We start from the raw sequence: 26,687 nt of genomic DNA, 5'->3' as shown, positions 1-26,687 counted from the left end.
AATGTGGGTTATAAAAATGTGTGTATCAAAAAGGCGTGTATCAAAAAGGTGCATTTTATAAATGTGGGTTTTAAAAATGTGAGATTTAAAAATATGGGTTTTAAAAATGTTTGTTTTAAAATGTGTGTTTTAAAATGTGTGTATTAAAAATGTGTTATTTAAAAATGTGTGTTATTAAAACGTGTGTTTTGAAAATATGTGTTTTAAAAATGTGTGTTTTTAAAATATGTGTTATCAAAATGTGTGTTTTAAAATATGTGTGTTATTAAAATATGTGTTTTAAAAATGTGTGTTTTTAAAATATGCGTTATTAAAATGTGTGTTTTAAAAATGATTTTTTTAAAATGTGTGTTATAATAATGTGTCAACCCTAAACAAATGAATTATTTTCTAAATAATAATATTATATTAGTAAATAATTAAAAAAAAAATAATATCTTAAAACATTCCACAAAACCTATCGTTGTCCCTTTTTAACATTTATTACTGATAAACTGCCTTCTCTTTCTATCTAAAGATAAAGATGTACTCACACGCTACACCTTTTTCATTATCGGATAACTATACAGGGTGTATCGGCACGTACCCGACAAACTTTAACCAGCTATTCCTTAGCACATTTGGAGTAAAAAATGTTATGGGCACTTTGCTGTCCGTTAACATTTTTTTTCAATTAAAAACAAAAAATTATAAAAAAATCTACACTCCGTCACTGTCATTGGCATTGTTTCTCGTGTTCAACAGCTGTTATTAGCAAGTGTGTCAAAATGCGTCTTCGCTCTTTCATACACACTAAATAATAATAGTTAAAAATGAGACGAATGGTGCCATACCATTTCATTGTGATTGTAAAAGCGCGCCAATGTAGGTACGTACGTATATTATTCAACGAAACTCGAATAAAATATTGCCAGATGGGTTTTCAAACTGTGACAAAGGATAAAACAGTGGTGACATGTGGTGAAAATATGAATGGTAAATTTTTTATTAAAAAAATGTTACCGGACAGCAAAGTGCACATAACATTTTTTACTCCAAATGTGCTAAGGAATAGCTGGTTAAAGTTTGTCGGGTACGTGCCGATACACCCTGTATAGTGACTAAATAGGGTAAAAATATAATATGAGATAACATAAAGTATTTGTTTTATCTTTCGAAGGGGAATGAGAGTGTAAGGTATTTTAAAATAAATCTATTTGAATTTATATTTGGTTTTTGGTAATGAATGAATGCAAATATTGGAAGCGGAAATTAACCTACTTCCTGACATCCGATCGAGCTGACACTCGTCAGATATACTCGTTGTCGATGACAATGCATTCTCTCAACTTTTGGTGGCAATGGTTTTTGGCAAAAAAATAACACGGTTTTAGCACAATGATCAAAATTAATTAATTAATTAATCTTTTAACTGTATTCATTGTTTGTGAATATTCTCTATTAAGGCGATGCACTACGTAGTAATTTAAAATCATGTGTTTTTGGTTTGAAAATTTGGTCGCCTAGAAATGTTTCAGATGCTTTAATTAAATACTGCGAGTAGAATACATCTTGGCCTTTGAAATAATCGAGTATTTTTTAGATAAGTCTTTTTATAAGCCCAGAAAAAAATTATGTACAGGCCTATGAAAACTGTTTTAATGTTCAAAATCTCTTATTTACGAACCCATTTTCGGTTATGCTTTTATTGTATAATGTGGCAAATTAAGTTATTTATAAAATGATCGAAAAACATTTAAATATTTATGCCTGAACATCCACAAAATAAAATAAAAGTCACTTTTTGGCCATGTTTTTTTCTTGCATAAATCAAAACAGGTGGATGGTATGAAGCGGGAATTTAAGCCTTATCGCCATCTACGTAAGGTGTGTTATTGATAGGGTTCGATTCAAAATATTACACGACGTAGTGCATCGTCTTAAGATAACTGACTAACTAACTAACCATCACGCCGTTTCCCCGCAGGAGTAGGCAGAGAGGATGGACACACTTCTTGCCTCATTCACATTCGTGCATCGTCTCGCACATACTCTTCTGTTATTCTGACTTTTGACATAACCCGACTCAAGTATCTGGTTCACTTGATCGTGCCATGTCTCGGGCGTTCCCGACTTCATCTGTCATTCACATTTGCTTCATATCACTCCTTTCTTCGTTTGTTCACTGTACATTTATTCGTATAGCGTTATTTGAGGCTTAGAGTTATAAAATCAGAGACGCTACTGCGTACTAATATCTCTTCGTAACGTGTTCCACTATTAAGCAGTGCGCGTAGACCGGATTAGGTAATTTTAATTAGAAACTTGGGAGAGTTGGAGGTAAAAAAGTGGGACTCATTTTTTCGCTTCATTTCTCATCTAAATACGTGATTTTTCACAAAAAAGTCACTTTTTGAAATACATTTTAATTTTTTTTTATTATTATCAACTTTTGTGAATTGAAACGCCTTCCTGTAGGCCTCAGATAAGATTATACTCTGTTATCAACTTGATATTTTTTTCGGTCATTATTATCTGTGCTGCTTTCTGATTGAACCTGTTTTGCAAAGTTATACCAAAGTTAAAACAATTCTTCCGTTGTTCCCAAAGTAAGTACTAATGTTATATTTTTACAAATTCTAGTTCAACAGAACGCTCACATAAAATATAGAATGTTATCTAATTAAACCTACGTTGGTGGCGATAAGGTTAAAATTGGCACATAACTCCGCCCATGTTTTGATTTATTCTAAAAATACATCGCAAAAACGCATGTTTTGTTGTATTTTGTAACACAAAGTACTTAAGAGGAAGCTACAAGCCAAAAATGTGCATATTCTTGGTATTCCTTATATCGTAGGTAATAGGCATTAAAATCGCTTGACAAACGGAGTCTAGAAACGTTCGATTTCAAGCAAAAATCTGGTTTTTATTTATTTTGTAAATAATTTTATAAGAAAGCAAAAAAGTTAATCAAGTGAAACTGTCACAGATAATCATAGCTATAATACTGTATTTTTTAAAGTTGTTTCTTTTATGCGTTCATACATTTATGTTAAAAAAAAAAATTTTTAGTAGTTTGCATTTATATTTTTTATTGAGTAATTTATATTTTTATTTGTATTCTACTCAAGCGAAGCGATAGGAAAACCTTCAATTTATCTAAGGCATATTTTTTGGTATTCATAATGTACCTACACCAATTCGTTATAAAGAAGATTGATTGAAGATGAATCAAAATAGTGTTTTGGCATTAAGCTTCGCCTTAAATGTTTTCCCTCCACGCTGTAAAGAACTTAATTTGAAACATTATTAGATAAAACCGAATTCTTAAAAAGGTTCGCAAGATGGAGATTTTACACTTTGACAAACGCATGTATTCATACGATCTACAAAAATATTAATTTATTTTTACTAGTTTTCGGATGATTCATTTCAGTCGAATAACATGTTAACCCGATATGATTAAAGATTTTCACGGCCAAACGTATTATAGTGATTTGTTTTTGGGGTATGTTGCCGTGTTGCTCTACCTCCTCCTTTAGCCAACGTTTCGGACAGCATTGCAGTGTCCATCATCAGGGCAGATGTGTAATCCATATAATTACACGTCTAATATGTAATGCGCAACATGGCATATGTTAACATTAATTAATATTAACAGAAACGACGCGGTTAAAATTAATAGTTTTTGGTATTCGGTACGTGACGACTTCATCAAAACTAAACGCTGAAATACACATTAATTTCACGAATTATTATATTGAAATACCGACCTTACGTGGATTAACACGCGCAAAACGGTATCACTTCTACTTGATAATGAACACTATAACCCTGTCCGAAAAGTTGGCTAAGTAAGGAAGAAGCCCAACACGGCATCATATCCTAAAAATAATCATAATATGTTGTTTATTGATCAAATAAAAACATTTTTTTTGTAAATTTTTAGTGTGTGTATTTTTATCAGTGATTGATTATGGATTTAGTATCTGTTGACATTTTGAAGTGTTTCAGAAAAAATAATAAGTCGCGTGTCATCAATTTTGTATTATCACTAGATAATACGATGTCCCTTTCCAGCAGGACTCTCTCGACCCATCGCCTTGTACCCCAGTGGGAGGGATTGATTCATACGTCCGTCACTCCTGGTAACATTGACTCACCCCTCGTACCTTTTTCCTTCACAGAACATTCTGTCCCTCCTTTTCCTAAAGAGACCCTCCACCCAGCATCCCAGAAACAATTATTATTTTTTCATGTAAATTATTATACTAGAGATTACCCATCAATGTAAGGTGTATATGATTTCGTAAAATTTGGGAAAATAAGTATACAAGGTTATTTAATAAATACATACAGGGTTTTCCAATAAGAGGTGTTATTTTGAATACCCCGCTATTTCGATAGATGTTACTTTTGAAGCTGTCATTTTTGACATTTGACGAGTAGAAACTACGCCTACTAAAATTGTCGCATCTGGGGCTCGGAAAACCCAAGAATTATTTTTGAAAAGCCTCTCTATCCTCAACGTGTGACTGTTTGTGCGGTTTATGGTCCGGCGGAGTCATTAGACCTTACTTTTTCGAAAATGAGGCTGGAGCAACAGTTACGGTGAATGGATTGCGCTATCGAGAGATGATCAATGATTTTTTATGGCCGGAATTGGATGGTATTGATCTGAACAACGTTTACTTTCAACAAGACGGCGCTACGTGCCACACAAACAACGAAATCATTGATCTTTTACGATTGAATATCAAAATAACACCTCTTATTGGAAAACCCTGTATATTACACACTATTTTCGTACTCAATCTTTTTTTAAATAAGTTGATATACATGGGAGAATATTTTTATTCGTGCGCTTAATTCTTCTACACTACCCAACGGATTTTGATAGGATTTTCACTATCATTTAGAGAATTTCTTCCGGAAGGTTTACATATATAATACATGCATTTTGTATTTATAGAAAGTAGAAAAAAGTCGATGTTTTGTAATCAAGTCGTAAAAATATATATATTCCTGCGCTTACATTCTGCGAGATCATCCGCTTTTGTTTCAAAACTTTGTGCCCGAGCAAAGCCGGGTTTACGTCAGCTATTATATTATATAATATTTACTATTATTATATACACCTTATTCGTGCTGATAACGATACGTTTTAGTTTCATTCTTAGCAAACAATACAGCACATGAAATTTATTATGAATAAGTTCATATTGACTCAGCAGTCAACTAGCGTCAGTTTCAAGGTCTATTGCCGCGAGGCATTGTTATGTAAGGTTTATGAGGCAATTGCTTTGAGTTGAGAAAAATAATTATACGAATTAACATCTATTTCATCGTATGTATATATTTAACTCAACAAATGCAGTAAATTTATTTATTGGACAATTTGTATAGCTCCGCTTTTGTGAGATATCACCTCAGGGGCGCTTTACAGTTGATGCAGGTATTACAAAAAATATCTATAATTCAAAAATTAAGTTAAATAAAATGAAGTACAGGAACAGGTGGCACGAAGATAGAAGATGAAGACTCTTCAGCAAGAATCCTAGGTGGTGAAAAAACTGGACCAGCTGCTACAGCGAGAGAGTGCACCGCGTCCACCAACAGTTCCAGCACGAGGTTCGTCATCCGTCCAGGTATGTGTCTGCTGCTAATAAAGCGCTGACACAATATCCTCTCATAGATACCAGACCTTGGCAGTACCGCTGTGACATTCGACGAAGATAGAGGATGAAGATGATGGTGAAGAAACTGGACCAGCTGCTGCAGCGAGAGAGTTCACCGCGTCCACCAACAGTTCCAGCACGAGGTTCGTCATCCGTCCAGGTATGTGTCTGCTGCTAATAGAGCGCTGACACAATATCCTCTCATAGATACCAGACCTCGGCAGCACCGCTGTGACATTCGACGAAGATAGAGGATGAAGACTCTGCAGCTAGAATCCTAGATGATGAAGAAACTGGACCAGCTGCTGCAGCGAGAGAGTTCACCGCGTCCACCAACAGTTCCAGCACGAGGTTCGTCATCCGTCCAGGTGTGTGTCTGCTGCTAATTAAGAGTTGACACAGTATCCTCACATAGATAACGGACCTTGGCAGCACCGCTGTGACGTTCGGCAATTCCATCATTCATCTCCATGTAATCTTGTTCCTGGTGATTATGTTAGTGATGCATTGTACCCGCAATAAAAGGCGACGGTCGGGATAATAAATTACCCTAGGCTTAACGAAACACTTGTTAGGGCCTTCGGAGTTTCCAAGAATTTCGTCGGAAACATCTGGCGAGCAGAAACTCGATTTTTTTTAAAAATGTCATCCGCACAAGAGTTCCAACTGCTCTCAAACGTCTGAAGCCAGTGATACTGGCATTCCCAATTGGGTTATGTTGTGAGGCTGATTGTAGCGGGGACGGGAAGCAGATGGAGGAAAGAAAAAGTTCCTGCCTATTCAGATCTGTTCACCAAACACGGCCAAAGCCATTTCAAACAATTTTTTTTTGGATTAATTTGTGTCATTTCACAAATTACGGTGACTAGATCCTAATAGCCAGGTACTTCCCCATATTCCTCTGCCTCATCTCATTCCCCTCCACACTACCTTCAACTTTACAACATACCCCTATTGGAGACACCTTAGTCACACTTGCTCCAAAAGTTTGGGAGCTGTTTCACTTTCCAATTTTATTAAATTTAATGTTTTTTTTCTAATTATGTATTTTCTTTGTTTGTAGGTGAAAATGGTATCCTGCTATATGAAAGCCTCCATAGCTATATGGCTCATATTCGCTTGCTTCCTTATAACACACGCTCAAGATGATGTCAAAAGTAAGTTTCATTTATTTTAATTAATTTCTCACCATTCACCAACAAATGTAGATATAATATGTCTCGACGCCATCTAGTGGGAAAATTTAGCACTAACAAAGCCTTTCCTACAAAATTAAAGTTGGTTGTTTACAGGTGGGAAAAATATAATAAGCAGTAATTGTTGATTGACGCACTAGTACATATTGAATCATTTGGCGTTTTGGAAATAAGCCGACATAGCTCAGTGGTTCAGAGCACCCGACCGGACATCATAAGGTGCGGGTTCAATTCCCGTTGGCAGCATTTATTTTTACTCGGGAGATATTTTCAATTTGTATTGATATTTCAGGGGACTAATTATTGCTTATTAATTAATTAATTAATTCATTCATTGAACTATGATTATGATGTGAATCATAAATAGCACGAAATCAACCTAATTAAAAAACTAATCTAACCTAACCTAACGAGGTAAGCTTTTAAAAAGAGAGAGGGAGATAATAATAAATGGAAATGCGAATGTTAGAGGGAGCGCGTAAATGTAAAAAAATAAATTATAATTAATAGGCGTAAGTGAAAATATTGGATAAATAAGCATCACTTATTTAGTAAAAAATCTCCCTGCAAATGTTTTAAGTAGCATTTAAAGAAACACTGTGAATTTTTTCATACCTATAACATGTAAAATAACTGAACCAAATGTGTGTTTTTTTTAAAAATAATTTGTTACGCAGAAAAGTCCCACAATAGACTGCGCTAAAAAAACTTTACCTTACTTTGGCGAACTTTACTTGAACTTTAACGTTAAAAATTAACTTGAACGGAAAAAAAATCCCTCAGGGCTTATGTTATCTTTGGTAATGCTGTATGGAGGGTATTTGTAGGGAAAGGAAGAACATAAAGTTCTGCGAAGGAAAAATGTATCTAGGGTCAATGTGTCCAGGAGGGACAGACGTATGAATCCATCCCTCCTAATGAGTCCGGCTGGAGAGGTCAAAAGGTCTCACTCAATCAGTCTCTCCCGATCCGACCCGCCACGCAGTAGGTGGGTAGGTAAATATTGTATTTGTTTTAGGTATTTGGAAGAGTCCGTTGGTTTTAAATTGCATGTTTCGTGAGTTTGACGGTCTCCGCGGTCAAGGGGTAAGGTTTAATCCGAAGGTTGCGGGTTCAAATCCCGGCGTGCGCGTGTAAATTTCATTTGACGAATTTGTGTCATTTCACAATTTATTCATTTAAAATAAAATATAGTATACTTGCGGCATGTTCTAGAGTGAAAGATACTGTCAGTGTCGCCCTGCTGTAAGACCACCGTTCAGAATTGATACGTTGCTTTAAATGGCTTTAGTCGTGTTTGGTGACCAGGTCTGAATAGCCAAGTACTCTCCAACCTCCCTCTTCCATATCTCCTTCCCCTCCTCACTACCTTTAGTCTCACAAAATACCCCAATTGGGGATGCCATAGTCTCACTGACTCCAGACGGTTGGGAGAAGTTGGGATTCTTGTGCTGTAATCACATAAAAGAATTAGTTAAAATTAGCTTGCTTTGTTTTTAAAGAGATGAGTTTAATTGGTTTTTGTCTAAATTTACCGAACGTTTTACATGAAATGTGGTTTGATATGAACTTTTTAAAGTTTTAAAATAAAATATTACAAATTTAGCATATTTCAAAAGGTGACCTGATAACTCAACAACGTGACAATTCAACACACCTTTAAAAAGTGATATAGAGTCGTGAAAAGTTATGAAATAAAAACTAGGTTTAATAGCTTACGTAGAATAGGTTAGTTTTTTTTTCATATGACTTTAAGTATAACTTCCTAAAATATCTGTGTGACAAGTCGTTTGTAGGATTTAATAATTATGCAGAGGCAGCTTCATACTTTAAAATTGATTCACTTAGTGTACGGAGGCATCATAAGGATGCACTATTTCTGTATAAAGTAGACAATAATATTTAATGCCCAGAGTTGCTAAACAAGATTCTATTCAATGTACCTGCGCGTTCAACGCGCTCTTCTGTCCTGTTCAGGGTGGATCAATGCAAAACGAACTCTAAGCAGAATTCTTGCCTGAACAGACTATATAATAATTACAATACCGTATTATCCTAGGTTGATATTTTTAGTTACGAACTTACCAAATACAAGAGGTCCATAAAATAATATTTCTCTGATGGTTTGTGAATAATGTTTATGTTTGTATTGTTTATATCTCTATTATGATTTGATTTATATCTACAACCTCTCTCCATGGCTATTGTGACGTATGTTAACTCTACATACTCAATAATAACAAGCTTGTATTATAATATTTATTTGTAAGAAGACTATCACGGTTCTGGACTGAGAGGCTCATTCCCGCTCATACGATCTCTTATATACGTCTCGTACTCGCTGTCTCGCTCTCATGCTGTCCCCCTTACACACATACACCACACCCCCACACTTAAATCATAATTACATCTTTTTATTTTTACAAATTTATATAAGCCAAATATATTTAATTATTTCCATTATGTATTTAATTTCCAATTTATATGTAATTATGTATGTTCTTGACTCTTCATTCGGTGTAGCATGGGCGTTGTCCTCGAGGGCGTAACCTCCCCTCCCATGGTGTAGGTGACCTGCACAAATCAGAGGAATTAGGAAACTTGGTCATGTCCACGTCCGAGAGTGGACCCAGGTCCAGCAAATCATCAGACCCGTCACTCTCCCCCCACCTAACCTTCCTCTCTGAAATTTGATCATGGTGGCGTTTCCACACTTGTCCTGTAGACATAATTTTTACTAAATAAACCCTATTCCCCAATCTTTTATAAATTTCTCCTAATATCCATTTGTTTTTATCACTTCTCAAATCCCTGGTTAAAACTTTAGATCCAACATCAAAGTACTTTTTAATTTTTTTTCCTCTATAATACTTTTTTTGTTTTTGCTGACTCAATAACATCTTATCTTTAATCGTGTTATCAATCCCTTTAAAACCTTGACCTTCAACATTATCTAATATTGGAATGATTGTATTAAAAATTGATCTAATTTTCCTTCCCAAAATTAATTTACTAGGTTCAATCCCCGTAGACATAGAAGGCGTATTCCTAATATCAACCAAAAATGTTAAAAGTTTATCCTCAAAATCAGCAGGCAATTTATTATTTATCATAATTTTTTTTAAAAAATTCTTTACCGTTTTAACCCCATTTTCGGCAAGTCCGTTAGAAGCTGGATGGTTGACAGGAGATGTCAACGATTTAATATTAAAATTATGACAAAATTCCTTAAAAACTGTTGAAGTGAACGCTGTACCATTGTCACTTACTATCTGCTCCGGAATTCCGAAATTAGAAAATAATCTTTTCAAAACTTTTATTGTACAAAACGAATCTACTTTATTTACGATGTGACAGTCTATCCATTTTGTAGTTGCATCAACGATTATCAAAAAATTGTAACCACCAAAAGGTCCCATGAAATCAATATGCAATCTATTCCATATTAATCCACTGATTGGCCACGGCTGTAACTCAACTTTACATGGAGTGGGTAAACACTCCAAGCATCGAACGCACTGCTTCACAGTTGCTTCTACCTCTGAGTTCATCCCTAACCAAAAAAAATAATTTCGAGCAAGATTTTTAGATTTAACAATACCTAAATGCGATTGATGTATGAAATTCAATATGATTTCCCTTAATTCCCTCGGAACCACAAATTTATTATTATAAAATAAACACGAGTCATAAGTCGATAATTTATTTCTAAAATACCAGAATTTTAACAAGTCATCCTTTAAAAACTTTTTATCCGGCCAACCATTGATTACGAACCCAATAATGGTTGCTATGTTTACATCTTTAATCGAAAACTGCTTCATCGTTTCTTTTGAAATTGTCGTTTCCGCCTCAATTATATTTAAAAAATCCGATTCAATCTTATCAACGTTCAGACTACCAATATAATTTAAGAAATATTCGCTACCGTCGACCTCGTCGATACAATCACTTAAATTATTATTACTATTGACCGGCAACCTAGATAAGAAATCCGCTTTGTTCTCACCCGACTTGACATATTCTATATTATAGTCAAATGTTTGTAAAATCAGCGCATAGCGCTGTAGCCTATTTGCCGCTAGTATTGGCACTTGTTTTTCAGTGTTCAAAATATGTACCAATGCTTTATTATCACAAGTTAGAACGAATTTATTACCATATAAATATTGAAAGAATTTTTTTAATCCAAATATTATTGCACACGCTTCCTTATCTAGAATGGAATACCTCAATTCCGTTTTTGACAATAAACGGCTAGCGAATGCAATCGGTCTTTCCATGCCATTCTCATATACGTGACATATAATAGCAGATATACCTATATCACTCGCGTCTGTAATTAGCTTGATAGGTAATTGTGGGTCAAAATGCACCAAAATATTGTCTGACGTCAGCAGTTTCTTAACTTGCTCAAACGCAATATTGCATTCCTGAGACCATACAAATTTTATCCCTTTTTTCAACAATTGGTATAAAGGAGACAAAATACCTGACACATTCTGTATAAAAGACCTATAGTAGGAAATAACTCCCAGCAAACTTCTAAGTTCCGAAACATTTTTCGGTACACTCATTTGGGTAATAGCATATATTTTATTTTCTAAAGGCATAACTCCTTTCTGCGAAATTCTATAACCTAAATATTCTATCTCTGTTTCTAGAAAAGAACACTTATTTTCATTAATAGTTAATCCGCAATCACTTAGCTTGCTAAGTACTGCTTCACAAATAGAAAATAATTCCTCTTTAGAATTCCCAAATAAAAGTAGATCATCTAAAAATACACGAACGTTCCTAAGTCCACCAACTATCGCCGTAATGACTTGCATAAAGATGGCCGGACTCGTGCTTAAGCCAAAAGGCAATACTTTATAAGCAAATAAACCTATATGCGTACTAATCACACATAATTTTCTAGACTTTTCGTTCAATGAAATTTGTCCAAATGCATTTCGTAAGTCTATCTTAGCAAAATATTTTGCACCATTCAGAGATGAAATTAAATCGTCAATACGAGGTAGTGGGTATTTCAACTTCGCTAACATAGGATTCAATGTTGTTTTGAAATCAGTACAAATCCTAATTGAAGCGTCTTTCTTTTTTACAACAACAATCGGGCTTGCAATATCGCTTATTTCTACCTTTTCAATAATGTCTTCATGCAACATTCTCTGTAACTCTATCTCTACTTTCTCACGTAAACTAAAAGGTAATGGCCTCGGATTTACAAACTTTGGCCTAAAGTCCGAATTAACTTCAATGTTTGCCTCATAATTTTTAAGCCTACCCGATTTTTCTGAAAAAACATGAGCATATTTCTTCTTTAAACTTTCACGAAAAACAAGATGATTATCACAATTAATCTCACTGAATTTTACAGAATTTATTCCACTTAATCCGATACCGAAAACTTGTAAAAAATCTCTACCAACTATTGTAGAATTACCATTTTTAATTATTACGAACTGTATTTTCGCACTTTTACCTAAAAATGACACCTCTAAATTCACTTTACCTAAAACATTTAACTGCGTTCCGTCATACCCTGACAAATGAACATTATACTTTTCTAAATCGTAAGAAACAAAATATCTTAAATACACTTCATATGGTATCGCGTTAATCGCAGCCCCCGTATCTACCAACGCCGGCAATATTATGTTACCAATTAACAAATCTATATATGTGGGTTCCGGCCCCACATTATTATTAACCACGAACACCGAATTCAACCGTTTATTTTTAGTACCTACATAATTTTTATTGTATTTACACAAATTACTAGGATGACCCGATTTGTTACAATGATTACACAAAATTTTTTTCCAGCAATCTCTTTGCAAATGATTTTTTTTTCCACACAAAAAACAAGTTTTTAACGTACCATTAACCGGTGATTTACTCCGCATTGAATTTTTATTCCTGGAAGGACTATCTTTCCTGGATTTATGGAAATACTCGCTTTCCTTATGAACAACATTTAAATTCGGATTTACTTTTTTAAAAGCCACAACATGTTCCCACGTCGCCGCTAGATTAATGCAATCCGTAAAAGAAGTATCGATTGCCTCTACGAATAGCTTGTGTTTCAATTTTTCATTAAAAATCCCAATAACGAATATGTCCTTTAAACATGGTTCCAATCTCAGCTCAAAATTACAAGATAAACTTAACCCTCTCAATCTAGCCGCGTAATCTTTAACGGATTCGCTAGGAAACTGTTTACATTTATAAAATAATTCACGAGACTCAAAAATATTTTTAACTGGTTTGCAATGTGAATCAAATAATTTACATAAATCTTCAAAAGAACAAACAGAAACCTTTTTTGGAAAACATAAATCACATAATAGAGAGAAAGTTTCTTCCGTGAGGCAACTCAGCAAAAATGCTCTTTTGCGTTCTGGTGACAACAACTTATCATCATTTAAAATGAGGGCCTGATCCAATCGTTCCCTGAACAATGACCAGTCTCCCGTTCTGTAACAGAACGTCCCCAAATTCTTACAAATCGCCTCCATTGGGAGAAGAACTGAAACAAGTTGAATAAAATATACGTATCTCAGCCCTTCCAGAGGTTATGCTCCGAGCCCCTGCCCTGAGCCTGTGAATCACCAACGTCTCAGCACCCTTTTCTGGCTCCGTCTCCCTTCAGCTGCGGACACGATCACCTTCCAAGGTCTTCCTTCCCGCTGTAGCGACAGAACCCCGGTCCCGGATTCCGGCCAATTCACCCTTGATGCCGATCTTGATCCTGGATCTTCTGCGTACCCCGTGTAACGGTGTACTCTCGACAAAATGTTGCAATGTCGGCTCCCACACACGTGTAAAATTGCGTTTTTACCGCCCAATTTGCCCGGCCCGATCTGCGTGCTCGCCTCGGCTGCGCGTGAATTCTCCAATTTGATAGCCTTTTATTATTCTTCTTCTTCCTTCAAAATTTAGCGATCCAACGCCCAAAAGCGCCAGACTATACTGTGATCACCAAAAATTCGAATAATCTTCTTGAATCATCTGATTCTCCGTAAACTTTTAATAATTTACGAACTACCGTGCTGCGCCACTGTGACGTATGTTAACTCTACATACTCAATAATAACAAGCTTGTATTATAATATTTATTTGTAAGAAGACTATCACGGTTCTGGACTGAGAGGCTCATTCCCGCTCATACGATCTCTTATATACGTCTCGTACTCGCTGTCTCGCTCTCATGCTGTCCCCCTTACACACATACACCACAGCTATAAATGTATTGTTTTGTAAATTTTTCGTTTTAAATAATCTTTTGTTTGTATACATTTTTAAATTCATATTCCTTTCTCACAAATTTAATTTACTTATTCCTTATTATGCTGTCTCAGTAGAGGTAAAGTCACAAGGAGAAAATCAATAATTGGTTTTATTTTACTTTATAATACTTATGTACAAATTGATTAAATGTAAACGGTCGATTTCCCGAAAATGAATAAATAAATAAATAACTTTTGATGATTCATTTTTCTGCCTCCGATATTGAATCTATGACTGATAGCGTTATTATTATAACTATCTAAAGTATTTGATAATATAGACTTAAAAAAAACTATATTAGCTTAGGATAGATTAGTTTATTCAAAAGTGTTCTGTTATGACACCTTTTCGGTTTTGTCGGGTTTCCGTATAAATAATTCTTTTTTTATGTATATATTGGACTTTAGTTTTGTTACAGTTAGCAAATAGTTACGTAGCTACTTCAAAAGCGCAAAAAAAACAAATATTTGAAAGACTAGCTTTATGATAATATATAAATATAATTTAATATAGATAGTGCCAGCGGGAAATGTTCGTTTTTTTAAGCACATTGTGAGATAATTTTTGTATTTCTGATTAGAACTTCAGTAAACATGTTGTTATCTGATAAAATAATAATTCAAGGGACTCGATTAATACGATTATAAATCGTCATACTAACTATGCAGTCGAGGGCGTCGCTACTAGACATACACTCGAGCGATCGCGTCATTAGATGAAAGTCTTTATTCAATGTGTAACTAAAACACCGTTTAACGGTTGGAAAGTTTTATTTATTTATTATTTATTGGATGATTTGGATAGCGCCGCTTTTGTGAGATATCACCTCAGAGGCGCTTAAAAGTAAATATAATTAGTAAATATGTGTTATTTTCACATATTATTTTGACAATCTCTATTCCATGCCGAGTTGAAAAAATACTTATATTAAATTCCCTCAACAGAAAAATACTCATATTAAATTCCCTCAATAGAAAAAATACTTATATCTATTAAATTCCCTCAATAGAAAAAAATACTCATATTAAATTCACTCAATAGAAAAAAAATACTTATATTAAATTCCCTCAATAGAAAAAAAAATACTTATATTAAATTCCCTCATTAGAAAAAATACTTGAATTAAATTCCCTCAATAGAAAAAAACGTAAAGTTTGCTCCGAAACTTATAAAAAACAGCTGGTTCATTTAGATGACATGTTATAGGTATGAAAAAAAATCACAGTGTTTCTTTAAATGCTACTTTTCATTTGATTTCGCTGTGTTTTTAACAAGTCGTGTTTATTCAGTTTGTTTTCAACAGTCGCCCTCTATTATTCGTATATACTTTTAAACCTTCTTCAGTTCTCTTCTTCTTTTTTTAACGCTATAACGTAATCGATTTTAAATATGCCATTTATTTTTTATACTCATTTTTGTACCTACAATATCTACAGTAGACTGCATTGAAGTTTGTGTATCTGTTTGTGAACATTGTTTACTGATATTAATTTGACATTTAGATTAGAAATTTTAATCAAAATCGCTTTGTTATCCGAAAATATTTTGAGGAATTTCAATTCGATTAATACATTTTTGATTAATGAGGTATGATTTGAAATTTTGAAGACCAAAAGTATTATAGTGATTTGTTTTTGGGGTATTATGCCGTGTTGCGCTACCTTATTCTTTAGCCAACGTTTCGGACGGCATTGCAGTGTCCATCATGAGGGCAGATGTGTAATCCATATAATTACACGTCTAATATGTAATACGTAACATGGCATATGTTAACCTCATTAATATTAACAGAAACGACGCGGCTAAACTTAATAGCTTTTAGTATTAGGTACGTGACGACTTCATGAAAACTAAACGCCGAAAACCATATTAATTTCACGAATTATTATATTGAAATATTTTTGATGATTTTGATTAATGAGTTGATTTTGTTAATTATTTAAAACTAGCTCTTTCTATAAATATACAAGTGTTATATATATGTATAACCCTATCAAAATCCGTTGCGTAGTTTAGAAGAACTAAGCGCACAGACAGACGGACGACTAGCGTGATTATTAAGTTTAATTTGTAGAACTCCATTTGAATTTAAATTTTTTATATATTCAATAATATTGTAATTGGGTTTATAAAAACAATTTATTTTTAATCAAGGTTTGATAATGCCTTCAGAGGGCGAAACAGCTGTCACGCGTAATAATAATTACACAGCAGAACTTGTTTAAAAATAAACTGTTTTTATAAACCCAATAACAATATTATTGAATATATAAAAAAAAATAAAAAAATATTTTATAAATCTTACATTTCCTCCAGTTTTGAAGGTCAAGAGTGGAAAATTTCAGAAGAAAACTGTAGATTTGTATTTAAAAAAAACAAGGCCATACTTTAACATATTTTTGAAGCGTTTACGATAATTTTTTTAATGCAGACTGAATGCACGTTATGCTCTCTGTCTAGCAAAGATTAAATCGTGTCTCACCATAATACGAAATGAGATAGCATATGTTTTATGAGACCGTGTCAGTCTGGGATATATATCTCCCAGAAAGACTTTACAGTTGTTTATGGTCTGAGGAATATCTCCCAAAATTGGTCAAGGGGTTAAACTATTATTCTAAACTATTATTATTAAATAGTATTCTTCTTCTTCTTCTTCCTAGCACTATCCCAACCAAAGATATTAGAAGAACGAGATGTGCTATGCGCAGTTCGTACTGAGTGGAATTGTTTTGCCGAGTGTCGCCGGTTTTGTTCACCAATACTACTGCACACCTTCGCTTGCGCTTAGGTATCCGCACTAATACATAGAACAGATTTCTGTGCGTACACGTCCCGATACCTTTCAAAGTACCCTAATTAGGTAGTACTCCGGCTACGGTCCGGCGGCCAACATAGCATATCTCGTTCTTCTAATATCTTTGATCCCAACTCATTGCCTAGGTAGGCTGTTGGGGTCGGCTCTTCTCGTTCTCAGGTTATAGCTTCTTCGGTTCTGAGTGTCGCTTTCATCTAGGCCATTTCTTTGTAGGATTTTGGAGCATTGGGTCATCCAGGAGTTCTTTGGTCTACCTCTGGATGACTGTCTTTGAAGCTCTATAGACATTGCCTGCTTCACTGTGTGGTCTGGTGGTCTCCGTCTTATGTGCCCATACCATCTTAACTGTCGTTCCTCTAGCGCTCTGTTTATGTCAGTGACACCCTATAGGGGTTAAACTGTATCACATATAACAATAAGATATAACAATGAACGTTTCTTTCTTTGACCCCTATAGACTCAAAAACTACCACACCGATTTCACTGTCCATTTCAAAGTTTGTTCTTATTAGTGCCAGGAGTGTTTAGAGAGTGATTTGAATGCTAGAAAAAGTCGGGGATGTCCGAGGAAGACTTGGAATGAGATACGCAGTCGAATTAAAGTCCATATAAGATGTAGTTTTTTTAACAGTAACATTGCAGATTTCATACTACAGGGTTTTCCAATAAGAGGTGTTATTTTGATATTCAATCATAAAAGATCAATGGTTTCGTTGCTTGTGTGGCACGTAGCGCCGTCTTGTTGAGAGTAAACGTTGTCCAGATCAATACCATCCAATTCCGGCCATAAAAAAATCATTAATCATCTCTCGATAGCAATCAATTCACCGTAACTGTTGCTCCAGCCTCATTTTCGAAAAAGTAAGGTCCAATGACTCCGCCGGAACATAAACCGCACAAAACATTTTTAATTATATAGATAGATAGACGATTAATAGTTTGAAAAAAAGTGAAAACCTGAAAACTGGGTGCATTTTTAAGATGGAAATAATATTACCTTTGTTTTAAATATATAAATTTCCGTTATTTTTTTGTTTAATTTGGTAGAGCATTGTACAGGGTTTTCCAATAAGAGGTGTTATTTTGATTAGCCCGCTATTTCGGTAGATGTTACTTTTGAAGCTGTCATTTTTTGACATTTGACAAGTAGAAACTACGCCATTAATAACAATGGAACGAAACACGCTTCAACAACGCATTAAAATTATTAAAATTCACTTGAGTGAATCAAATGCAAATTATCTTGAGTGATGAGGCCCATTTCCACCTCGGTGGCTTCGTCAACAAGCAAAATTGTCGCACCTGGGGCTCGGAAAATCCAAGATTTATTGTTGAAAAGCCTCTCTATCCTCAACGTGTGACTGTTTGGTGCGGTTTATGTTCCGGCTGAGTCATTGAACCTTACTTTTTCGAAAATGAGGCTGGAGCAACAGTTACGGTGAATTGATCGCTATCGAGAGATGATTAATGATTTTTTATGGCCGGAATTGGATGGTATTGATCTGGACAACGTTTACTCTCAACAAGACGGCGCTACGTGCCACACAAGCAACGAAACCATTGATCTTTTATGATTGAATATCAAAATAACACCTCTTATTGGAAAATCCTGTATAATTTCTTAGCATAGAATTTAATATTTCGTCCAAAAAATGTATTCAAAGTGGGGGTAATCAGTATATTGTGGCTTATTGCTCTGGTTGAGTATACATACTATCAATGTGGACGTAGTCTTTGATGTACAATTGCATATAATGTTAATAATTCTGGTCATGCGATTCATGAATCAGTGTAAAGTGATACATGCAAGCAGGTAGGTTACTAATGATATCATCATTATCATCAAGTATTAATGAAGTACAAAGTATGATGGTTTATCGCTTTGAATGCTTAAGATGAGACAATACCCTAAAATAAATCCAGAATCGTAACGACGTAAGTGAAGAAGCCGCGCATACAAATATGCGACGCGCGGACTTGGTGTATTGGACAGACTTGTGATTGAGTTTGCCCTATCAAATCTCTAAAATAAAGTGGAAATCTTAACTGATCTTTCTGATGCACGTATTACTAAAATCTCAAATGTTTCTAGAGAAGCTTCAGCATAATACTACGACGTACTGTAACTATGGTTGTCCTTCCTTCACTTACGTGTTTCTGCGTTTTCTATCTCGCTTTATTTTATTTCGACACGCTGATTTCGGGTAGCCAAAAGCCTTATATTATATTTATTTAAATTATAAGTGATTTTTGTGTATTTACAAACGGAATGAAACTACATCAAATACTTAATCTCTCAAAAGCGCAGGAAGTCATTTTGTGCCTAGAGCGACGTGTTTGTGACAGCTTGTCTGACGAACGAACTTATGAGCGATTCTAAACGCGGTAAATCTCAAGTACGTCCACTGGACCTAGTACGTTGCAACCACGCATGTTGTCTCAGCAATCTATCTTCTCTTTTAATTCGTCTAAGATTATACCCAAATAAAATCGTCAAAATGAGGTTTTGTAATACCGTTTACTCCTCCAAAACTCAACCGATTTTTAATGTTTTTTTCACCAAATGTGTTAGAAAAAAATATTCTATGACTTCACGTTTTGATATAAAAAAATACATTTTAAATTTGTATACTAAACGTCTGTTGATGGCGTTGAAACTAGGCAAGAAGTAACTTATCGAAAAAGCAAAACATGGGACGTACCAGTGGTCGATCTCAATCTTATAATAAAAAAATGTTTGCACCAGTATCAAAATCTAGAGAGGAAATATGGGAATATGTTTGTGTGGACAAAGAGCCACTCAAACTTTCTCTTAATTATGTGTTAATGCCGTATCTATGTAACTGGAAATCCTGTGTTTTCGCAAGTACTTTTTGGATGTATTGGTTTTTTCTTCAAAATACTTTTAAGAGTCCTAACCATCGTGCCAGTGAGATTATGGAATCCCCAATTGGGGTACGTTGTAAGGCTGAAGGGAGGGAAAGGAGATGGTGCAGAGGAAGGCAGGGAAGTACCTAACTATTCAGATCTGGTCAACAAACACAATTTTTAAATCCATTTCAAAGAAAGTTTAGATTCTGAAAGGTGTCGATGTCGGGATCGTCTGAATTCTTGACAAATCAGTTCCAATTTTGAAAAAAATAATTAAAATATTTTTTTGTTAAAAACATTATACTATAGGTAGGTACTTTATCACTTGTCTGAATTCTTCACTCACAGTTCTACGTTTGAAAATGACACTTAAATTCAAAGCAAATCCGAGTTATAGAGTTCATTGAATCAAAGTTACGCAGTATAAACACACAACCGAAATTAGTACCTATTTTTGATTACTTTAAATGAATAAATTGAGAAATAACACATTTTAACAGAACAAAATTTACTTTTCAACCACGGAGGCCTTTAACATTTCAAAGGCTTCTAAGTTCGTGGTAATGCTTGGTTTAGTTTCCATGGTTTCGAAGCCATAAATAGGAAATACCGATAGAAATTTTTTGTGGGCGTGTCAGTGCGCCCGAAGTAAGTTAAGAATATAATTTCCCTCAGGGCCTATCTCATTTACACCCCTGCTAAGATACCAAACGGAGCGAACCACTTACGACGACCTTTAGCAAAGGTGTTGTTGGTAATCCAACGCCTTTAATCGCCTTGTACAGGGTTTTCCAATAAGAGGTGTTATTTTGATATTCAATCGTAAAAGATCAATGGTTTCGTTGCTTGTGTGGCACGTAGCGCCATCTTGTTGAAAGTAAACGTTGTCCAGATCAATACCATCCAATTCCGGCCATAAAAAATCATTAATCATCTCTCAATAGCGCAATCCATTCACCGTAACTGTTGCTCCAGCCTCATTTTCGAAAAAGTAAGGTCCAATGACTCCGCCGGACCATAAACCGCACCAAACAGTCACACGTTGAGGATAGAGAGGCTTTTCAACAATAACTCTTGGGTTTTCCGAGCCCCAGATGCGACAATTTTGCTTGTTGACGAAGCCACTGAGGTGGAAATGGGCCTCATCAAGTGAATTTTAATAATTTCAATGCGTTGTTGAAGCGTGTATCGTTCCATTTTTATTAATGGCGTAGTTTCTACTTGTCAAATGTCAGCAAAAAGACAGCTTCAAAAGTAAAATCCACCGAAATAGCGGGCTATTCAAAATAACACCTCTTATTGGAAAACCCTATATATCATATAGCACTATCCAACGCTTGAATTACATATCTCCCTTTCAAACCATCTTTGACCGTAAAATTTTCCTACCAGGAAAAAATACATTATTATTCATTCAATTCGAAATTAAACCAGGCTAAATTCCAACGCTGATGACACACTTAGACTTATTGCAGATTATTTGTTACGTGAACATATTACCTACAACAGTCATCAAGCGAATTAGTCATATTGCTAATTAGTGACAACGGAGTGTCCTATTTCGGACTGTGTAAATACTATTTGTACCTACAATGTTAGGACTTTATTTAAATGACATACATAAGGTGTTGTATCAACTGTCAACAATACAATACGGTATATTGTATTCTATATCTTGTATCATCACAACAATAACATTCAATGACAGCTGTCGTGTTTTTATTTCACTCTTGAAATATCTCAAAATAAAATAAAAAATTCTAGCTAAAATCTAAATATCTATATTTTAATAGCTTTAATTGTGAAGTGAAGTTATACTAATTAATATTTCGTGCCAAAATGACTACACGAGCAACTGCAAAAACACTAAATACTACGGACACCCAACTCCTCCAACTTCTTGACAAAAAGTTTGAAGAATTTAAGGTACAATTTCCGGAAATCATCAGAAACGAGTATAAAGAAGAAATCGAGGAATTAAAAAATAAAATATTAACTCTAGAAAAAAAAATTGATACAAAAAAAAACAATAACCTTGAAAAAACTCTGGAACAAAACGCCGTAATACAAAGTGAATTTAAAGAATTACAAAAACAATTGGATGCTAACGAACAACACGCACGCATTAATAACATAGAGATCATTGGGATACCAGAAAAAAAACAAGAGAACCTGACGGAGATTATCAAAAGGATCTATTCAGAATTAAATATAGTAAGCGACGACATTGAATACGCCACCCGAGTCACCCCCAAGGAGAAGATTGAAGGAAGACCGCGGAATATTATAGTAAAACTAAAGGGCAGGAAACAGAAAGACGAAATCATAGCAGCAATCCGGACAAGAAGGGGCCTAACAGCAGAGGATATTAACTTTAATGGAAAACAACGGATCTATATAAATGAACATTTAACTCATAAAAACAAAGTACTCTACAAAAAGGTCATAGAGTTTACCAAAATTAATAAATTCAAATTCTGTTGGATCAAAAATTGTAAAATTTATGTAAGACTTAATGAAAACACAAATCACCATTGCATAAATAATTATAATGATCTAGAAAAACTAAAAACATACAATATTTCCATCAACTAACTTTCCAGCAACTTTATATTAACTGCACTATATACTTAATACAATGGAATCTTTAGAATTATACTATCAAAACTTAAGAGGTCTCAGAACCAAGACACATATTTTTTTTCAAAATGTATTATTAAACAACTATGACATTATATGTCTCAGTGAAACATGGCTTAACAATTCAATCTTTAATGAGGAACTTTTCGATCCACGGTACCATATTTACAGACGAGATAGAGATTATCATAACCTCAATCAAAATCGCGGTGGTGGAGTTTTAATTGCAGTCAAAAGTAAATTAATTTCTGATCAAAAACTAGAATGGGATTCTGAAGCGGAAGACATATGGGTAACAATATCACTTCCTGGTAAAAAAATTCACATATGTACTTCATACATCCCACCTGACAATAAACATCTTATAAATATTACTTCTCACATAAACAAAGTATCACAGATTATGACGGATAACAATAATGACAGTTTCATTATAGTGGGAGACTACAACCTACCTCACTTACTTTGGTTACCAATAAATGACAACTGTGATTATATGTACACTGAACCCATCAATTCATTAAATCCCGCCCATTTTAGCTTTATAGAATTTTTATCATTTAATAATCTGCAACAATATAACTCTCAGAGTAATAATATAAATAATCGCATTCTTGATTTAGCTCTAAGTAACATACAACTGAAAATTACTCACAATAACATTTCATTAGTACCAGAAGATGTTTATCATAAAACACTGCTAATTTCAATTCCTATTAAAAATAAAAATAAAAACCTGAAAACTAACACAAAGCAAGTATTACAATTTAGAAAAGCAGATTATTCAATGATAAACACAAAACTAAACGAAATTGATTGGGATCATAATCTGAACCATCTGAATACTCAATCCGCAACTGACGTCTTCTACAACATATTGAACAATATTAAAATAAATTACATACCAACTAAACCAGCAAAAAATTATAATTATCCGCCATGGTATACATCATCTCTCATAAAAATAATTAAAGAAAAAAATAAATATCATAAATATTTCAAAAAATTTCAAAATCCACGTGACTACCAAACGTTTTCACTCTTAAGATCTAGACAAAAACGAATTGCACAAGAACTCTACATTAATTATATACATACTGCTGAAAGTAACATGAATGGTAATCCTAAACTCTTCTGGAATCATTTCAATAATATGAAAAAAACACAATCGTCCCTTCCAAGGACGATGCATCTAGATGACAAAAAAGCTGAAAATGGCCAAGATGTATGTAATATTTTTATGGAATATTTCCAATCAGTTTACATAAAAGATAATAACCTACCAACATTTGACATACCAGAAAACACAAATAACATAAATATCACCACGGTTAAATTCACACGAGAAATAGTCTTAAAAGAAATAAAAGCTCTTGACATAAACACAAGCGCGGGGTGTGATGATATTCCATCATACTTTATAGTTAATTGTGCTGAAACACTCGCTAAACCTCTCTGCATTATATATAATAAATCAATGAACGAAGGCACGGTACCTGAAATATGGAAAAGAGCATATGTAACACCAATCCACAAAAATGGCGAAAAAAATAATGTTAAAAATTATCGTCCGATTTCAAAACTAACAATATTCAGTAAGTTAATGGAAAAAATTGTTTACCAATACCTAAGTCCACAACTCAATCACATCATAACAACAAAACAACATGGTTTTACAAAAGGCAGAAATGTGGAAAGTAATCTCGTTCTTCTTACCGAATTCATTGTTGGTCACATGGACAATCGCACTCAAGTAGATATCATTTATACAGACTTTGCCAAAGCATTTGATAAAATTAATCAAAAATTACTACTAAGAAAACTTTGGGCATTAGGTATACGTGGTAATTTATTTCGTTGGGTTACATCTTATATACTTAACAGATCACAGGCAGTAGCAATAAAGGGCTTTGTATCAGACTTCAATCAAATTTCCTCGGGGATCCAACAGGGTTCACATCTCGGACCATTATTTTTCATTTTATATATTAATGATTTGGTCAATGTTGTAAAAAACTCTGAAATAGAATTATTTGCTGATGATGCTAAGCTATACAAGCCAATAAAAAGTCTAAACGATTGTATTAATTTACAACATGATTTAAACAATGTAGCTACCTATTGCCAACAAAATCAATTATTTCTAAATGTTTCAAAATGTCATCACATTGTCTTTTCCAGAAATAAAAATAAAACATTATTTAATTATACTTTAAATAACATCAACATTGCAACAGTCTCAAATATTCGTGATCTTGGAATAACTCTTGATAATAAACTTCAATATAACCTTCATATACAACAAATCACAAATAAGGCTGCTAAAATGTTAGGTTTCATCATTAGAAACACAAAACTTTTTAATAACATCAATATCATTAAGCAACTCTACTTTGCCTACGTACGAAGTCATCTGGAGTTTGCATCAATTGTTTGGTCTCCATTCTATAAAATCCACATAAACAAAATCGAAGCAATTCAAAACAAATTCCTAAAATATCTCTGTTACAGGTCATTTGTAAGATTTCATAATTATGCAGAGGCAGCTTCGTACTTTAAAATTGATTCATTAAGTGTACGAAGACATCATGCAGATGCTCTATTCCTATATAAATTAATTAATAATAATATTCAATGCCCAGAGTTGCTAAATAATATTAAATTTAATGTTCCTGCACGTTTAACACGGTCTTCTATCCTGTTTAAAATCGATCAAAGCAAAACGAACTGTAGACAAAATTCTTGCCTGAACAGAATATGTAATAATTACAATAACATATTATTCAATATCGACATCTTCAATTGCGAATTTACTAAATATAAAATGACCTTAAAAGAGTATTTCACTGATGTTTCTTGAATTGATGTTTCTGATGTTTATGTTTCTAGTATTTATATATTTATAATCCTGTTATGGTATGATTTATATGCACAACATTGTCTTCTTATGGTTATGGTTATGATATGATTTATATGCACAATATTGTTTGTATTCTTATGGTTACCAATGTATCGATAATCTTTTATTTTATATAAATTTTAGTTTTTTTTTTTTTTTTTTTTTCCCCTTTATTTTTATTTTTGTTGTATTATTTTTTTCTATTATTTTATACAATTCTTTTATTTTATATAATTATAACTTCACATTTCTCATAAATTTAATTATTTCTTCTAATGCTGTCTTACGTAAAATCACAAGGAGGAAATCCGTAATTGGTTTTATTTTGGCTATTTTACTTATGTACAATCTGTAAAAATGTAAACTGTTGATTTTCCCAAAAATGAATAAATAAATAAATAAATAAATAATTTGAGACTCGATTCATAAATTATTTATGCAGTACACACATAGAATAAAATAAATGCTATGTATGCGTGTTTCGTGATCCAAAATGCAAAGTTCAGAAGAGGACAATACAGAAGACAATACAATATTGTCCTGTCACAGCTCCGTGAATGCTGACAACGCGAGTTACAATAAATAGTTACGTTAACATTATAACGCGAGCCGAGCCTCGGATTATTGGAAAGGAACGAAGCAACAATGCAAATGTATAAGCAGAATTAGGAATTTTATACCAAGATTGTAGTGTTCAAACAGTTCTCCAACTCGTCGTGGAAGGAGATTGTAAAGAATAATTTATTTGTGTTACGTCAGGGATTTATTCAACACTTTGCGTATTACAATAGTGACTCGATAGTCGACCTAACTAGAAGCTGGCCAATTGAGATCTGAAACAGTAAGTTTGTCTGGGAGCATTCCCACTGGCCCTAGCGACTACTGACTACTAGCTGCCATCTTGCGGACTTACAAGCAAGCTCTTTGCACTGCCCTCTATGAGTGCATCTGTGAAGCTGTTGTGTTCCCACAAACCGTTCTCCAACTCGTCGTGGAAGGAGATTTCAAAGAATAAGTTATTTGCGTTACATCAGGGATTTATTCAATACTTCGCTTATTATAATAGTGACTCGATAGTCTACCTTACTAGGAGCTGGCTAAATGAGATCTGCAAATACCAAGTTTGTTTGGAAGCAGCCTAACTGGCCATAGCGACTACTGACTACTAGCTGCCATCTTGCGGATTTCTAAGCAAGCTCTTTGCACTGCCCTCTATGAGTGCATCTGTGAAGCTGTTGTGTTCCCACAAACAGTTTTCCAACTCGTCGTGGAAGGAGATTATAAATAAATGGTTCTTTGTGATAAAT

The 26,687-nt window shown here is 34.0% G+C and overlaps 1 protein-coding gene across 1 annotated transcript in view; it reads left to right on the top strand.

Moving 5' to 3' along the window:
* Positions 1 to 26,687, top strand: part of LOC149414970 (prion-like-(Q/N-rich) domain-bearing protein 25) — a 75,455-nt gene that overhangs the window by 16,355 nt on the left and 32,413 nt on the right. Inside the window, exon 2 of the mRNA XM_089643580.1 lies at positions 6,724 to 6,817. Within this exon, the coding sequence (XP_089499706.1) occupies positions 6,730 to 6,817 (88 nt within the window). The 5' untranslated portion in view covers positions 6,724 to 6,729. The remainder of the gene's footprint in view (positions 1 to 6,723; positions 6,818 to 26,687) is intronic.

This window comes from Hesperophylax consimilis, chromosome 19 (assembly GCF_061612785.1).
Source record: "Hesperophylax consimilis isolate HC1 chromosome 19, BYU_Hcon_1.0, whole genome shotgun sequence".
Classification (NCBI taxonomy): Eukaryota; Metazoa; Arthropoda; class Insecta; order Trichoptera; family Limnephilidae; genus Hesperophylax; species Hesperophylax consimilis.
Note: the sequence above shows the minus strand (reverse complement) of the source record. Positions and strands in the feature narration are given on the sequence as shown.